This window comes from Aythya ferina, assembly GCF_964211825.1.
Source record: "Aythya ferina genome assembly, chromosome: 7".
Taxonomy (NCBI): domain Eukaryota; kingdom Metazoa; phylum Chordata; class Aves; order Anseriformes; family Anatidae; genus Aythya; species Aythya ferina.
The window spans coordinates 33356097-33373548 of NC_140302.1; the positions used below are offsets into that span (position 1 = coordinate 33356097).

A 17452-nucleotide genomic window follows, 5' to 3' on the forward strand; every position below is an offset into this window, starting at 1 on the left:
GTAGTGTGTCACAGAGGAAGAAATATAAATTAAAGATTGGGTTCATTTAATTTTCAGTAAGGTCCCGGCTTCTGGAGTCGGGGAAAGTTCCTCTTGATGCTATGGTACAGATGTACCCAGGGAGTGTGGGTATCGGGTCTCCCAGTCCACCTGGTGCTTTGGCTGAAGCAAATTAATTAGCTGCTTTAAATAGAAAGATGGGCTTGAACAGGCTTTACACAAGACAATATTACAAACACTGCTGGCATCTCTGCTTTTTTAAAAAATATATATAAAATAATTAAGCCATTCCTTTATGTGCATTACCACTGGAAAAAACAATGGGTTTGTTCTATTTTAATTTAAAATGAATGAATTAAAATTAATTAATACAAATGCTTTAGCTTGAATACTGTGTTGTATTAGCCTCCTATTTGAGTTTCTAAATGTGCATGATACTTCTGAAGTGCATTGCAAATTCACCCAGCTTTAGAAGCATTTGTTTTCTGCTTTGGATGATGATGTGGCTGCATGATGCCTCAGAAGATTATTCTGATCCCAGAAAAGTGATGAGATCCTCAAAATTACAGACTTTGGGTGAGGAAAATTATCTTTAATGCAAATGCAACTGGCTAAAATCCTTGTGTGATATATGTTTGTGGGATTTCCACGTGTTCGTATGCGCTGCATTTTTGATATTTTTAAAGTAAAGATAAAATAATGAAAAATAAAGAGCAAGATGAAATTTCAAAGAGTAGATTTTACTGATTTGATGGTGGCCAGTATAAATATTCTAATTATTGTATCCACTGGTAGCAACGTTTTATGTTCCTCATCTCATATAATCTCCAACTGTATCTCAGGTGGTATCAGCCTAAATCTTTTGGAATAAACCAGTTTGGTCCTGACACGATTTATCTGCCCGTCTCCAATTGGTATTTCGGAGTGTGCTGCTTTTTATTTGCGTTAAGCTGCCTAACCAGTTTTCTCGCGAGCCTAATGGATGAAATTTTACTTCCCGTTTCCCTGGCAGAGGTGAGGTATCGGAGTGCTTTTTCGATTGTTTACCTTCAGAGCAGAGCGTTCTTGTTCTTCTAGTTCTCCCGTGCCGGGCAGCTGAGAGCCAAGTGCACTGTGCCTCCCCACATACCGTAGTGCTTTCTCCAGGAAATCTGGTCATGCTAAAACACAGCCTGTTTTTGTTCACCGTTGGACTAACATTAAAAGGAAGCTCTTTTGGGATAAAAGGTACGCTTTTTGGTTTTGTTATGTATTCAGACAGTTTCTCTAAGTCTTCTTGTAGTGCCTGGTCCTGATGGTAAATATGCACACCTCTCAAATCCAGTCACAGCTCTCCCTGGGCTATAGGCTGTTAGCAGATTTCCTAACCAAGAAACTTCAGTTTAGGAAGAAAAAATAAATAAATAAATAAAGCACTGTAGTTTGAAAATTTTTATAGTTTTGTTCTTTGTGTTTATTTGTTTGTTTCCCTCCATGATGTAGTAGGTGTTTAAAAACATTATCTTCTATACAGGACATGGTTGTGACAATTGTAGCTGCTGCCACTGATGAATAGTAAAGAGTCTAGAAAAAGGTTTAGATCTTCAGTAATGTGAGGGAACTTGCTTGAGTTTTATTTCCTCATTAACTCCTGTACATTTATGATTTGGCTTCATATGTTAGACTTAGATTTAATGCCTGAAATATTTCTTAGAAGGTGATGTTCTTGTGACTGTACCAGTGCTTTCCTGCCTTCAGGTGTCAAAACTTAAACTCTTAGGACCACATTTCCACTGTTAGTTCCACATATACTTAACTCACGGAACAGATTTAACCATCTAGTTAATCAAGTTATTTCTGATGAAAATAAAAGTAAATATGGAGTGCCAAAGTTACTTGCAGACCTGTTTGTTAATAGCAACTTCCACGTTTTGATTGTAATGACAGTATTTAATGTTGATCATAGGCTGCCTGAACCCAGCTTTCAAAAATCCTGATGTTATCTGATAGGTAGAGATCATCATTACACTGAGGAATCCTCCTCCTCACTTTGAATGGGTGATTCATGAGTGCTCTGTGGCTTCTTTGCAGTTATGAAATTCTTTCACAGAAACCTGGGAAGCTGAGGTCAACTTTGTACTGCTATAAACGAGAAGAAATCTCTTTGTTTCCTTATAAAAGAACAATTTAAGAAGTAGGAAGCTACTTTGGTTGTTATAACCCATGTTATGTTATTATTGACCCTGTAACCTGTTTAAAAACAATGGTTATGTCTCTGTTGACCAAAATGAAACCAGACTGATGAGCAGACAAGGAAAAGGAAAGGAGAAAAAAAAAAAAGTCAGTAGAGATTGTTGTTTTCTGTAAAACCATTTATCTGAAACCAGATACTCAGCTGATTTCTTATCTTTAACTTCCTTAGTTAGGACGACAGTTCTGGAGATAACTCTGATATAATGTAAAAGGTTCCAAACATTTTGCAAAGAATGCAGGAGAAACATGACTGTTGCTGAACAAACATCCATCAGCCATTCCTGGAGAGCCCTGCTATCTACTGACATATCAGCACATCGTTCCTGACAGCAGTGAGGTGATTTCACAAAACTCAAAGAAACTTAACGGATTATGAGATGTCAAAATCTCTTGCACAGTTAATTTTAACTGGCCAGCTACCTCAAAAATCACTAGGAGAGGGACAGATGGGTGGACAGAAAAGACAGTTACTGAAACTTTCTGTGTTGCTTCAGGTTAAAAGTATAGGTCATGGAAGAAAGAGGAGTTTCAGAAATGATAGACAAACATAAAAAGTTAACAGTCCAGGTTAGAATATGTGAGAATTGTTTAAGTAACTTGATAGCTTCTCTTTATGTACTCTAGAAGAGTCCAGCTTTAAGCAGAAGTTTCCATGAAAGGAAACTTTGGCCATGAAAGAAAATGTTGATTTCTGTGATTTTCTCAGCATAATCCAAGAACTCTGGCAGAGACAGAACCTACCAAACTGAGCGTGGACAGCTGGGTCCCATACTGCTGAAATTACTCCTTCTTCTTCTATGACCTGAGCAGAATTATTTTTCAGTTATCACCACTGTGCACAATATATTACTTATCCTTTCTGGTTCCTTAGAAATTTCAAACTTTATTTTTAGGGGTATCTTCTGAAGAGATGTCCAGAGTTTCAACGTTTGAAACAATTATTCCTCAACGTCTGACAGGCAAAGAGAAACATCACACATTTTTTCATGAGGTTTGTTGTTCTGTCCAGTTTTTTTTCGTCTGATATTGCTGTTTTTCACAATATTGTCCTATAATGCACACACACACACACTGTGTATGTTATATATTGATTATTTTGTGAAGAAATGTGCTATTTCTTCAGATTCTTAAGTGTTTTCAGGTAGTTTTGAGTAAATTTGTTTCCACAAAGGGCTGTAACTGCAACTCTAAGTTAAAGCCTTTCAAACTTCTAGTCCCGTTAACAGCCTTTTTAGAGAGAAGTAAGAACAAGGAGAATATTTCTGTTTCCTCCAAGTGTGATTAGATGTTGAACTACTGTCTGTGCTGTGTGTGTTCTTTTGCTCATCGTACCTTGTCTTCGAATAACCAGAAGATTTCAGCCATGTATTGGCTAAAGGGCAGATGCTCACCTTGTACAAGAGGTCCCATAAAGTCGTACAGGTAAATGAATGAGTTAAGAGAGAAAGGTCTGAGCCTTAATTCTTTGGTTCTAAGGTTACCTTTGCACCAGATACAGAGTTTAATTACTGAAGTAACTGATAATAAAATTCCATGAGTCATCTTTGTGCAAACTGATTAACAAAGGAAGAATTTGTGAGTCGTTCATCCGGCTACAGGTGATTTACATAAGGAGTGTCATAAAACTTTATGTGATAGTTTAGCAAAAAAATACATGGGCTGTGCCCTCCTTGGGAACCTGAATCTGGCCAACCTTCATCCAAGCTATGTCTACTTCCTCTTCACTAGTGTCTCTGGAGTATCTGTTTCTGAGCCTATAAAACTATCATGGTTGCCTAGGTTTAGGTATACTGATTCTTCTTATTTTTTTGTTGTTTTAATACCATAAGTTTTAGTTTTTCATTTTTCTATAGACTGCATATCTCTTACATTCCCTGTACAAGTCTCTAATGGCAGATATACGTAATTTCTTGTGTAGTTTTTGTACTTTTTCATTATGTCTTCCATATGAATATTCATAGCTTAATAGAATTTAAACTTTCCATAGGAAAGAATGTAGAGTGTGCTGCTGAAACTTTGTAATATACAGAGCATGAGGATTAGGAGTGTGTGTTCTGTGAATCTGGTAAATACTTCAAAGATGTATAGTAGTTGGATCTCTGTTATCAAAGAAAACATGGAACTGACACGCCCAAATAGAAAATAATATAGTTAAGTGATAACTTTTGTTCTGTTTTCAGGAGCATTCAGATGACAATCTTTCTTACTCAATTAAAACAAGAAATGGAACATACCTCCTAACACTGAAGAAAAATAAGTATGTGACAGTGTTCTGAGTAAGCGATCCATCTTGGAATTTTGTTGCATATAGACAAGTATTTTTAGATTGTAAAAAATATTTTTAATATTTTTAAATATTTATTCTAGTGCAGAAATTAGATTAATTTTATATTAGCACCACAACCAGTAAGTTTCAGAAATCCTTATGGAAAATTCAACAGTAGCTCTTTATTGGCAGGGAGGGGAGGGTTGTTAGTGTTGTTGCATTTGGAAAAAAAATATCTGTTGTTGTTCCTCATTCCAGAGTCAAAAATAATCCAGGCCCTCCTATGACATAGTCTGCTCAGGTCATAATCTATGGATGTTTTAGTTAAAATATTTCAAAATGACTTACTTTCCAAATAGTGCAGCTCATTTTTAAGATATTTTGTTTCATGTCTGTGAATTTTAATAATAATGTAGCATGAGTATGCTGCTAACAATGTAATACTTACTAGGATTCCTGATTTATTTCTTGCTTTATAGACTCTTAAAAGAGCAGTAGTTTATTTTTGTTTCCAGAGACCTTGTTAGCAAAGATTTTATGCTATATACGTACAGAAAAAATGGGACACTGGAGGCAACACAATCAAAAATCAAGGTATTGTACATAATAAAATTTCCCTTTTGCATAAGAGTTTCCTCAAATCAGGAAAAACAACTTTTATGAACTGAAGGCCATATTAACAAATTGTTAGAGCTGAGGACAGCAACAAGAGTGTACATGCATCTAAATGTGTTTTCAAAGCAAACATGAATGTACAAGACCATTCACTCCAAATTCTTTGTGTCTGTAACCTACAAGAGTGAAAATTGTTTACATTTTTGGCATTGGAGGGGAAAATGCAAGTGATGCACATAAAGTGCATACAAAGAAGAAAAATATACCTGCTAGGAAAGAGAGATTTTCAGGTTTTCATATTTGTGGCATTTATCTTTAACAATTCCCTGAGATATAAAACATCAGGTTCTGTGTTCTATGAGGGAGTGGCCTTGTCCTCATATGATTATACAGCATCACTTTTGTAAGGTGTGAAAGGAGACACCAGGTGATTATGCCAAGGCTAAATTTGAGCTACACAAGTAGGTCACCTTTGCATAATATGCAATTAAAGGTACAATGGCAGCATCAAAGCTCTATAGTTTTGAGCAAGCCTTAAGAATGCTTTTACATTTAAGTTTCTACTTGCAACTGCACGTTGGCTTAGTGAGACTGCTTTGCGCATGGGAGAGCTTCTCAGATCAGCCTGTGAGAGAGGATTCTGTCTAAGAACACAATGGGCAATATAGATACAAAGATCTTGTTAAAAGATGGTGATGGGTTAAACGAAAAAGCTGGTTGTTTTCTAGAACCAAGGGAACAAATGCTGTTGTAGTTACTCGCATCAAATAATATTTTACTCCAAGAACTTTGGGATTATTTTAGAATAGGGAATGCTTTAAATATGCAAAAGCCAGCTTTAATGTCATGCAAATAATAGGGTTGGTAACAAAATAAGTTTGCATTTGAATGCAGCTGCCTTATTTTGTTATTAATTATGTGGTTTTGTTGCATTTCAGGCACACTGTTATTATCATGGCACTGTTGAAGGAATGGCTGACTCAATGCTTGCTCTTAGCACATGCGATGGCCTGAGGTATTACTTCTTCCTTTTTACTTCAAGATAATTAATTGTGCAGTATCACCAATTTAAAAACAAACAAAAAAAACCTGCTGATATTCATTATACACCCGGAAAGAAAACACAATCCTATCTTGTAAATGTTTTTTTACATTTTGCCTCTTGATGAAGCTGAAACTCTATAGAGGTTTTATACTTTCCCTCCCCTGTGACAGATACTGTTGATAGGCTGCATTTAGAATTTAGCTTTCAGAATAATAAAAGTGTTTCAAATATGATAATATTACATTTATCTGAGAAACATGAAGGTGGCAGATTAATGCATAATAGTTTTAGGTATTCCCCTGACAGTATCAGTCTATACAAGCTGGCAAAAGGAGATGGCATGCACAGCAGATCAGGCAGATACTCAGAATGTGCCTGGAGCATGTCAGTGCTTTCTGCCTTCAATGAGTTTGGCTCATCACCTGGATTTAGATGCACTTGTCAGTCCTAGCAGCCTTGTTCAGCTTGGTATCTTTTTGACAAGCAGGAAAAGGCAATGAAACAAAGTTCACCTACATGTCTTTCATGTGTATAGTATCAAAGCGAGATGCCACTCACAATAAATAAAGATACTTCATGGCATTCCTTTAAATGAAGAATAAAATTATCAAACTACTGGTATTTCAGGTACTACTGGATTTCACTAAGCAGAACAGAGATTTCATTTTGGCTATTCTGCAAAAAATATGCAAATTCAAATAATCATTTATGTCAATATAGTGGTACGAAGAGTTACAGTTTTTAAGTATTCATCTGTTGTTCATTCACCTAGTCATATCCATGAGGGAAAAATAATTTTCCATTCTTTTATGATTGTTAGAGGAATTATCTACATTGGTGGCAAATGGTATGGAATGGAGCCACTCAACTCATCCAGCACATTTGAACACATGTTTTACCGGTTAGAAGATATGGAGCATATCCCTTTCCGATGTGGTATGCAGAATGACAGCCTGCATCACGAGATGAAGATGTTTGTGAAGCAGTCTGTGAAATATGCATTTTCATCAAACAGTACCTTGAGTGGGGAAAAACTTTTGAGGGTAAATGCATTTCTGTTTTTCTCCTGTGGGCTACAGTCCAAGCAATCTCCTCAGTCTGTTCCAGATGTCAATGGTCTATGGAGCTCTTGCTTTGGCATGGTGCTTTTGGTTTAGCAGGCCACCTTGTTGCTCTCATTTTCATGGATCCCAAGTTGGTAGGAGTAGGGTTAAGGAAATCCTGAAACAGAAGAATATCACAACGGCAGTTTAACATAGCTTGAAGCAGTCATTTAGCAGGAAAGCAGAGCTCAAACCAAGACCACTATGGGTGTGTGAAAGCTGCCATTCAGCTCATGCATCTTGGTGTCTGACTAAAAGCAGGTTACTTGTACACAGATATTGATCTGGAAAATCTAAAGCAAATTGGCATTTGAGGCCACGTTATAAAATATATCATTACTTTATAAAAGCATTAAATGAAAATCATGAGAAAAGTAATTTAAAAAGCTTTGAATTTATTACTCATAATGTTAACATATTGTGCTTTTTAATTTGCAGAAGAAGCGAGCTGTCCTGCCACAGGAAAGCTATGTGGAATTATTTATGGTTGTGGATAATAACAGGGTAATGACTTTTTTTTTTTGCTAAATACTTTTTGCTAGATTATTATTTTTTTCTCTGACTTTTGCATATGGCATCTTACAGTTTTTGCTGAAGAAATCGGATCCTGCTGCGGTGCAAAAGGAAACAGTTGAGCTGATTAATTATGTTGATGGGGTAGGTCAGTTCAGTCACCTATACTTGGTAGTTTCTACTTTACTGTAGTTTTCAAAAGTAAGGTAGTAAAGTAAATCTGTACAGTTATGTTCTGAAATTGTATTTGGAAGTTATACAGCAATTTGTAACATTTAAGGCATGTCATGAATCTATGCACAAGTCTTGCAGAGTTGCAGCCCAGATGTTTTTAAACATCTGTGTGCTCCCTGACTTTGGCTCAGTAGCAGTAAAAATCTTTCATAATTCAGTTGAACTGGATTGATGGACAGTAATTATTTATTTATTTATTTATTTTTATTTATTTTCTTCAGATGTATAGAGCATTAAACATCCAAATTGTTCTGGTTGGATTAGAGATATGGACAGTTACAAACCCCATATCTGTAATGGATGGTTCAGCTGGAGACGTACTGGGTAGATTCGTTTCTTGGAGACAGAAAGATCTTCTAAAACGATCAAGAAATGATGTTAGTCATCTCATAATGTAAGTTTTCATTTAGAGGCAATGCCACTCCTGCAACATCGCTGGTGTTGCTAATGCATGTGATTTTGGTTTTGCACATGAATGAAAATATAACGAGTAAAATTCACTCAACTTCCAAACTGTTTTAACCTCAAAAAAAGAAGAAGAAACTATAATGAATTCTTCATAGTTAATCAACTCAAAAGCACTGACACATCAGGCTTAGGTGATTGATCATTGTTTTCGATCTATGCTATTGCCATGTTCATTATTAATTACAGTGAAAACATGATAAGGTGACAACTTTCTTCTTGACTTCAATAAGACCAAATTTTGCTTTGCAGTGTTTGTTTCAGACTTATCAGTGTCTTTTAGTAGTGATCGTGAACTTTCAGCCCCTCTTTCAAAAGTACCTTCGAACTGTGTTTGTTGCAGAGGGAGAGGCTCTTACGGTGGATCCATTGGAATGGCTTTTGTAGGTACCGTCTGCTCACATGTCCAGGGAGGGTCAATCAGCACTGTAAGTACGTAATGTTGTACTTAGTGGAAGAAACTAGCACAGGAGCTGCTCTTGTAGATGTGCTGCTAGTGAGACAATTGAAGGCATTGTGCATTTACACAACGCAGAGATGTATTTATTGCTAGACATGGATTCCACAGAGGCACACCTTCAGAACACACTAACAGATAATGTGCACTTTGTGAACTCACCCAGGTGTTGAAGACTGGGCTTGGAGTGGACTGGTTTTATCCATAGGGGTTATGTAAAGTTTTGTGCGTATTTTTATGCTTATATACAAATACGTATATTTCCCAATTTCTTTCTTCTTCGTGTTACAATCCACTTGTCTGATTTAGTCCTGAAATCATTTTTTAATCACATTTATGTAATTAATCTAGTTCAAGGTTGTATAAGAAAAGTCCATCCTTATAACGTTAAGGTTCATAAGCACAGTATTTTGGGGTGGGAATGCAATTACAACATACGTGCATTGTTTTGCTCTTTATATGGATAGATGCTGAACATAATGCACCATATTTTCAAGTGTCCAGAATACTCCACGAGACTGTAAATGGGGAAAAAATAATAATAATAATAAATAAATGGCAAAACTAGCCAGAAAAGAGTGTTTTCTCATTTATGTTTGGGGGTAGATCCAGTATTTCCTGAGGTTCCTTTCGTTATCATAGGGATGCCATAACATAATGGACAATCTTAGAAGCAGATTCTGTTCTTCAATAGTATGTTTGTCTTTGAACACCCCACTAAAATCAATATCACGACTGATTAACTGTGCTGCTATTCAGAGTATGATCCTAGAAAGAGTGGCAGAACTTGGCCCTACCTGAAAATACCCAACTTATCTGTTCTTGCCGCTTTTGTTCTGCAATAAAATTTGATATTGTCTTCATGGCCTCTAAGAAACTTGTGGCCTGGATAACTCAGTAGATAGAAACATAGTAATTTCTTTAGATTCATAATTTTTAACACAGATTCTCTTCATTAGTTGGATCATAGCAATTTGTTACGTCATGCTACAGTAGTTGCACATGAATTGGGTCATAACCTTGGAATGAAACATGATGATGCAAGGTGTCCTGCATCCTACATTATGTACAGCACAGATAAGTAAGATTTCCGTTTATTTTAATAAACTTTTTATTTTTATTTTTTTAATTTAATCTGCAGTGGCTAGATAAGCTGAGAAACTTCCATGAATCCTAAAGAACTTTTGTGAATGGAAAGTTTAATTACAGAGATGAATTCTTTGACTTAGGACTTTTATAATTTCAAATTAGTTAAAACATTACCTGTTTTCTGACCTAGTCATTCTTTGTTTGTAGCATTCATTAAAACTTACTTGGCTTTTGTTAATTGCTCATTTTAATAATAGCATATTGCTGTTGGGTTTTTTACCCTGCTGAGAATCCTCTACGTATATTCACCATGTTTGTGCAAACATGCCCCCTTTGCATAGGTTCTCTTAAATGTTAGTTTAAACAAAATGTCTCATCCTATATTTGTTTCAGTTTATTTGTTCTTTGGCTCAGCTTTATCTAATAATAATAATAAATTTATTTTATCTATTCACGTTTATATTAATAAATCAGCATAACTGAATGCTGGACCAAACTACTATGAGAAGATGCATTCCTGAGTTTTATGGGAATCTGAGTTAAGGTGAATGTCCTTCTGGAAAGTGTATTTTAATCAGACATTTTTGGACTCAGTACAGCAAAGGAATTTTGAAAGCCTGTTTTATAGAGAACATCAGAATGTCTAATCTGATGGTCTCTTGCTTCTGAAAATATTTGCAGTTATGTTACATATAGTATATTTTTATTTCCAGAAGTACTGTCCTCCAATACAAAATAAAGAGGAAATATCTCAAGATCTCCTAACGTTCTGAAATGTGGTATTTATTATAGATTGACAATATTTTAATGGTTTGAGTTGAATTGTCTTTTTGCAAGCAAAATGTTTGTAATAAAAAATAATATTATGCTTTCCAGGGGATCCAGGAATTTCAGCACCTGCAGCGCTGATGATTTTGAGAACTTTATTCTAAATGGAGGAGGAAACTGCCTTAGAAACCCCCCCAAAACAAGCAATGTTTACAAAGAACCTGTCTGTGGTAATAATGTGGTTGATAACAATGAAGAATGTGACTGTGGTAAACCACAGGTAAAGAAATTCAGCTGGATACTTGTGTATTATACTTGTTGTATTATACTGTCCTTTTATTGCACCTGATTTGAATTAGTACCTGAGGAGTTTTCCATATAAGTTTACATTTTTGCAAGCTGTATAAAGATAAATTCTAGAAAAAGCCTAAAATCATACTTTAATTTAGATATGAATTCAGTTAAATGTTACTGGACTTCACAGAACTTTGAGTCAATGCCTAAGAAAGAAATTTCAGTGCACAACATGTGGAAATGCCATCATTTTTTGTGCTGACATTAGCAACATTGAGACTTCTGTTATGTAAATGAGACTACTAGTCTGTATAGCACTTACAGGTTTCCTAACTGTAACTCTTAAACTTATCCCACAACAACATTGCTGTTGTTGGTCATATTTACATTGTGACAATGCTCCTCAAAGAATGGGATATATTTACTCCTTCTTTGGAAAATAAAGGTCTCTCTCTACACTTAGCTTAAATTAGGCTATAGTGAGGTGGGGATCAGTCTCTTCTCCCAAGCAACAATTGATAGGATGAAAGGAAATGGCCTCAAGTTGTGCCAGGGGAGGTTTAGATTGGATATTAGGAAAAAATTATTCACTGAGTGTAAACATATCCTATATTCCTGAGCCACAACCTGTCAAAATACGATGTTTTTTTTTCTGATGTCTTGTTGTAAAAAAAAAAAAAGCAGCTAAACTGAATGCTGCTTTATGTTGGAGAATATCAACCTCAGAATATGAAAGAGAGTATGAAAGTATTTAATGCTTGGTTCATCCACACACTTGGTTTGACCATGTACTTTCCTTGCTATACAGCAAAGTAAAAACACTGTGTCCCCTTGTTCATGTCTGTTCTTCAGGAATGTACGAACCCTTGCTGTGATGCTGCAACCTGCAAACTCACATCTGGATCACAATGTGCTCAAGGACTGTGCTGCAAAAATTGCAAGGTAGGCTATATTTTATTAAGCTAAATTGGTGCTAATTATTAGGTTGGATTTTGTGGGTTGTGGTGGTAGTGGTAGTGTTGAAAAGGTATCAAGAAGATTCCCGTCTGTCATTGGTTCATGACTGAATTTCTGCTGTTGCAAAATACTGAGGTGGCATTCTTCTCTGGTTCTAGTTTAAAGTGGCAGGAACAGAATGCAGATCGAAGATGGATTTCTGTGATCTACCTGAATACTGCAATGGGAGCTATGCCTACTGTCCAGATGATGTTTATATCATGAATGGTTACCCATGCAATGACATGAAAGCATATTGCTACTATGGAGTATGCCAGAGTTTTGATTCACAATGTGAAGCTATATATGGAAAAGGTACATTTATAATTTAACATAAAAGGCTTGTAGTCTTCTACAAGACATTTCATAGTTTTTGTTTTCTTGCTCATATTTTTAAGACAGTGTGGTGGCTTACTAAGATTCACTATTTTTCACACAGGGGCACGAAAAGCACCTGATCTATGCTTTGAAAAAGCCAATATTAAAGGGGATAGGTTTGGAAACTGTGGAATGAAAGGTGGAGTGTACAAGAAATGTTCTGTTCAGTAAGTCAATAGCAAGTAAAACCCTCCCCTAAAACATCCAATGTAAAATTCTACTCTGAGATCTCATGTTCTACAAGCTCACAACAGAAAGTATCTGCTATGAACTTGTAAAACATGAGCTTTAAGAGAAGAATATTTGCTTGAAATGCAAGCTAAGTTTGACTGGATGGTGTATTGCACTGACATTGTGGTGTGTTTTTTGTGTTTGTTTGTTTGTGTTTTTTTTTTCCTGTTCATCTTGTCTCTGAGTATCATCTGTTCACTGCAGGCATAGTCTGTGTGGCAAGGTCCAGTGCACTTCTGTTAGTCTTCAAAATCTTCCTGCTTGGAGTGTTGTCAATAATGCGTCTGGGGTTTTATGCTGGTCTTCTGATTTTGACTTAGGGTCAGATATCCCTGATCCTGCTCAAGTTCATGATGGAACAGCCTGTGGAGAAAAGAAGGTAAGACGAATCACAGCAGCATTACTTGGTATATTCCACCGAGTGGAAAGTTCTTAACTTTCAAAAGCATTAAATTGTTCTCTTATTTACATGCCATAATATAATTAAAAATATGCTTTTTTGGATATACACACACAATTAATTAGCTCTTTTAAAAATATGTGACGCTACAAATCAGTGAGCTACATTATGAGTTACTGAAATTATTTCCATCAAACTGCATCCATAGATTTAGAAATCATTGACACAAATAGAGCTATAAAATTGTGAAGTATTGAGAGTTCTATCAACCCTGTTCCCTGACATTTAAGTAAGAACTGTAGACTTGTAAACATATATTTTTGTATAGTATATTTATAAAATGGATGGGATTTTTGGAAGTCTTGTGTGTAAAAGACACTAAATATTTTTTTCCAGGCCTGTTTAGATTTTGAGTGTGTTGATGCAAGTTTTCTGGGCTACAGCTGTGATGTAAAGCAAAAGTGTAACAATAATGGGGTGAGTAGATGGTGTTTTCATGCCCTATTTCTTGAAGACAGAGATAGGTGCAAAATCCCTCCATAAAAGCAATAACCTGACAGATGGCTTTGTTTTATTCTGATCTGAATGAAAAGTTAAATCCTTTTTTTTTTTCTTTTTTAATCTGCAAGTCATATTGCCAGTATACTGTAAACATAAACTGCACTAACCCTGAAAGACATCTCTTCTAAATTTCCCCAGGGAACCTTTGAATATTACTGAACTGTCAAACTTTAAAAGGAAAGTATTCCTTTTAAAGGAACAGACTAGCGATCCGTGATTTACATATTTCTCTGTGAAAAATCAAAAAGGAGCCCAGAGGTTTTAAAACTAAAAAGTTCTTCTTTGGATGGTACCCTAGTGTAGGCAAATAGCAACAACATCAAGAAGAGATTAACTTCTACAGAGAATGGACTATTGTTATCAGTATTACTCCGTGTTTTGGGATTGGAGGGAGAGAGGTGAATACATTTCTATGGAATACTATGGAATATTCTTATTTCCACATGCAATTCTTAATGTGTAACTCCAAATATATATTGGAGGTTGAAAGTAGATCAAATAGATGTTCCCTTGACTAATCCCTTTCGTATGGCCTCTAGGTGTGTAACAACAACGGGAACTGCCATTGCCATTCGGGGTGGGCACCTCCCTTCTGTAACCAGCCGGGCTATGGTGGCAGTGTTGACAGTGGTCCAGCTCACATAGGTAGGACACCGAAACTTTCATTCTGCCTCCAGTGTCTGATTAAAATGATCTACTAATACAGAGTGTTTTTCAGTCTCTTTTCAAAAGCTTTTTTTGCTATTGCATGGGCTGCTTAATCATGGAATGACTTGAGAATGAACATTATTATTTGATGTGTAGGTCTGCAGGCATCAAGCAAGTTGGTCCAAGGAAGAAGTTGATCTCTCTTTTGTCTGAGATAAAAAACATTAATTGCTTAGAATTAGTACTATATTTTTAAATAATTGGATGTTATTTAGATAGGTACTACACACCAGATAAAATGGGTGTAATATAGCAGGACTACAGCTTGAGAATGAAACTAGCAGCCTTTATGTATGGAAAAGGTCTCACTGTAATGGGAAGGATTAAGGTGATGCATGCAGCAACTAGCAGTTCCCTCACCTAAGAGCCATGAAATTCTGCGAAGGGAAAATGGAGTAGATTTTTCTGGCCTTTACACTGAAAGACCATGCAAAATGTTCTGTTTGTTGACTGAAAGGAAAAAGGTTGTATGTCATACAATGTGGGGTGGGTAAAGCAGGAAGAAGTACTTGTGCTTACATATGTTCAAATCCTAATTACTAAATTTGATTTATAATAATTTGAAGATTGTAGTTTTTACAACAGAAAGGAGTTTTTAATGGGAAAACGCTTTAATACGAGGTTAAGCAAGATGAGTATCTTACATGATTGTAATTGTTTTCCTCTAGATACATCACTTCGGGATGGTCTGCTTATATTTTTCTTCCTTGTGCTGCCACTATTGATTGTGATTGTAATAGCAGTAATTAAGCGCGATGCAATAAAAAGGAAGTTTTGCAGGAAAAGTAGAAGACAACACAGGTATTGCAATACAAATGTGTATTTCAGCACTTGGGAGCATGCTTCAAATAACTTCAGCAGGATACAGACCTTATACAAAGAATCAGAACCCCCCAAAAAGAAAAAGACTACCCTGCTAATAGTAAATGTGGGTAGTTTAATGCTCAGGTTGTCAGTTCTTAAGCATTTTTTCACAATATTCACTGCACTTTCCTGATCGGTACTTATAATTGTATTGCATGGACACAGTGGCACAGAACGTTGAAATTAGTTGCCAAAGCCAGGAATGGGTGGAGTCAAAACCAGAATCGAGACCTTTGAGCCCAGTCCCTTGATAAGCACTCAGCTTAATGTTGTCAAGTCAAATGGGGATTTTCCTGACAATGTGGTTTTCATTTCAGGGATAACAATGTGCAGCAACCAAAGCAAAATAACAGACCAGCTCATAGCACAGGAAATAATCAGGTAAGAGAGACGCATACGTGCATTACTTCATGCTGGGTAATCCAAATTATACAGTGCCTTTTCTCTAATGTAGTTGCTGATGACTTTGTGGGTTTTGATACGCTAAACCCGTCAGAATTTACAAGTATTTAAATTGGACAAGACTTGTGTTTGGGTAGGTATGGACCTTATTGCCTGCCCTGTCAACACAGGCTGTGAGTAGCATGGGATGGAACAGGCTGCTGCTCAGCAGAGCAGACAAGATAGAACTATGAATTCTGCAGCCAAGTACCAGAGAAGCTGTTTAGCCAGGCTGTGGATCTAGTTCTGGTAAAAGAAAATAAAAACGATCAAAACACAATATGCAAGAGTATGAAATGTCACAGGAAATGAAAATAACCTCTGAAATACCACTAGCTTTATACTGAATAATGAGCCACACTTTGAAACGTGTTCCCTGTTAACCTGATTTTCTGCAATATCTTTTCTAGTCGGCCACATCAACTCCTGATTTTTTTACCATATCACATTTTCCCGGTTCAAGGTTTGTAGAATTTAAACTCTTCTTTATTTCTTGTTTGCTATGTTTGCACTGCTGTATCGATGTAAGTGAAATGCCTAATGGCTCATGTCCTGCTCTGGGGCATTTTTCATGCAGAATCATATCAGATGAAATAGATTAAACGCTTAAAGGAGAAGTGCAGCTTTACTACTTCCATAGAAACCAGCATAATGGGACATGCAAATGCTACCAGAGTATTTTGTGTGTGTCTGTGTGCGAAATACATGTATAAATGCTATAAATTGATTAAAAATCATGAAGTACCAGTTTACAAATATCAGGTGTCTCAAGTCATGAAATATTTCACTAAATGTGCTTTCCACACTTCAGGCAGCCAGTACAAACACGGATTCCTCCAGTTCCTTCAGGACCTCAGCGACCTGCGGTCCCACCTAAACCAGTTGTCTGAGAAGTTTCTTGGGAATCCTCACCAATTCTGAGCAGAAACTGATCTGAAACAGATTAAAGGTTGGAATCCCCCAGCCCTCACCTTGCACCTTATGGAAAAAACAAAAGACACTGAACACAGAAAAAGAGACCCTGAACGCAGATTTTTTAACTCCCCATTATTTTGCTAAGAGCTGCTGGCTATATTTGTACCTCACCTCTTTTTTCTTTTTTCTTTTTTTTTTCTTCCAAATCAAAAGCCTAATGTTCAACATTTGTTAGTTTATAACAGCACTGGAGAACAGGACTCCTCTGAAGTGTTGCCTTACCTGCAGGCCAAAAAGAGAAGCGGATGTTTAACAGACATAATTTATTCACTTTTATTTACATGCTGATGTGAAAGTCAGAGCAGAGGCTGTCCTCTGGGGAAGCCTACAACCTGTCTACCTCCCAGCCATCCTCCAGGCTGTATGCTGTGCTTGCTGAGCACCCCACGTGCAGGGCCTGGGGCCCGTTCTGTGCCTTGCTCCGAGCCCTTCCTGCGCTGTCGCTGTATCCACACTGGGATCCAGAACCACCTCTCCTGGAAAAGAAGCTGCTACAAGGAGGAGAAAACGTCACTGGGAATAACAAAGCTATGGATACAGATCAGTCATCTTTATGAAGGGAGGGTAAAGCACGTGCTGTGTTTGCATGTAGGCTCTAGGAGTACGAACAAGCAATGGGTGGTGAATAAATTACGGAATCATCTTGCACAAGTGTTTCTAGTCCTTAAGCCGGTCATTTTGCAAGGGAAATGGTCAAAAGGACCCCAAATCCACTGTGGGAAAAAATCTGCATTGGCAAGGCACATCTTCCAGGGAAGGGAGATTTCTTTCTTAAGAGAGAGAGGCTGTGGGGTGTCCTTCTTTGGAGATATTCCAA

General features: G+C 36.7%; 1 protein-coding gene across 4 annotated transcripts; it reads left to right on the plus strand.

Moving 5' to 3' along the window:
- Positions 1-958: 958 nt before the first annotated feature.
- LOC311439670 (disintegrin and metalloproteinase domain-containing protein 9-like) lies at positions 959-17286 on the plus strand. Of its 4 annotated transcripts, none has more exons than XM_084525641.1 (22): positions 959-1227; positions 3126-3223; positions 4413-4489; positions 5014-5092; positions 6052-6128; positions 6979-7201; positions 7700-7765; positions 7847-7918; positions 8230-8402; positions 8817-8901; positions 9890-10011; positions 10896-11067; positions 11934-12023; positions 12197-12392; positions 12517-12622; positions 12891-13065; positions 13483-13563; positions 14187-14292; positions 15024-15156; positions 15537-15600; positions 16071-16123; positions 16472-17286. In XM_084525641.1, the coding sequence occupies exons 1-22, from the start codon at positions 1158-1160 to the stop codon at positions 16548-16550; spliced, it is 2397 nt and encodes a 798-aa protein (XP_084381767.1). In that variant the 5' UTR covers positions 959-1157; the 3' UTR covers positions 16551-17286. The 4 variants fall into 4 exon arrangements, with proteins under 4 accessions (XP_084381767.1, XP_084381768.1, XP_084381770.1 ...); XM_084525642.1 differs by lacking the exon at positions 959-1227 and adding an exon at positions 2048-2569; XM_084525644.1 differs by lacking the exons at positions 959-1227; positions 3126-3223 and having other exon boundaries at positions 4416-4489; positions 4978-5092.
- The last annotated feature ends 166 nt before the right edge of the window (positions 17287-17452 follow it).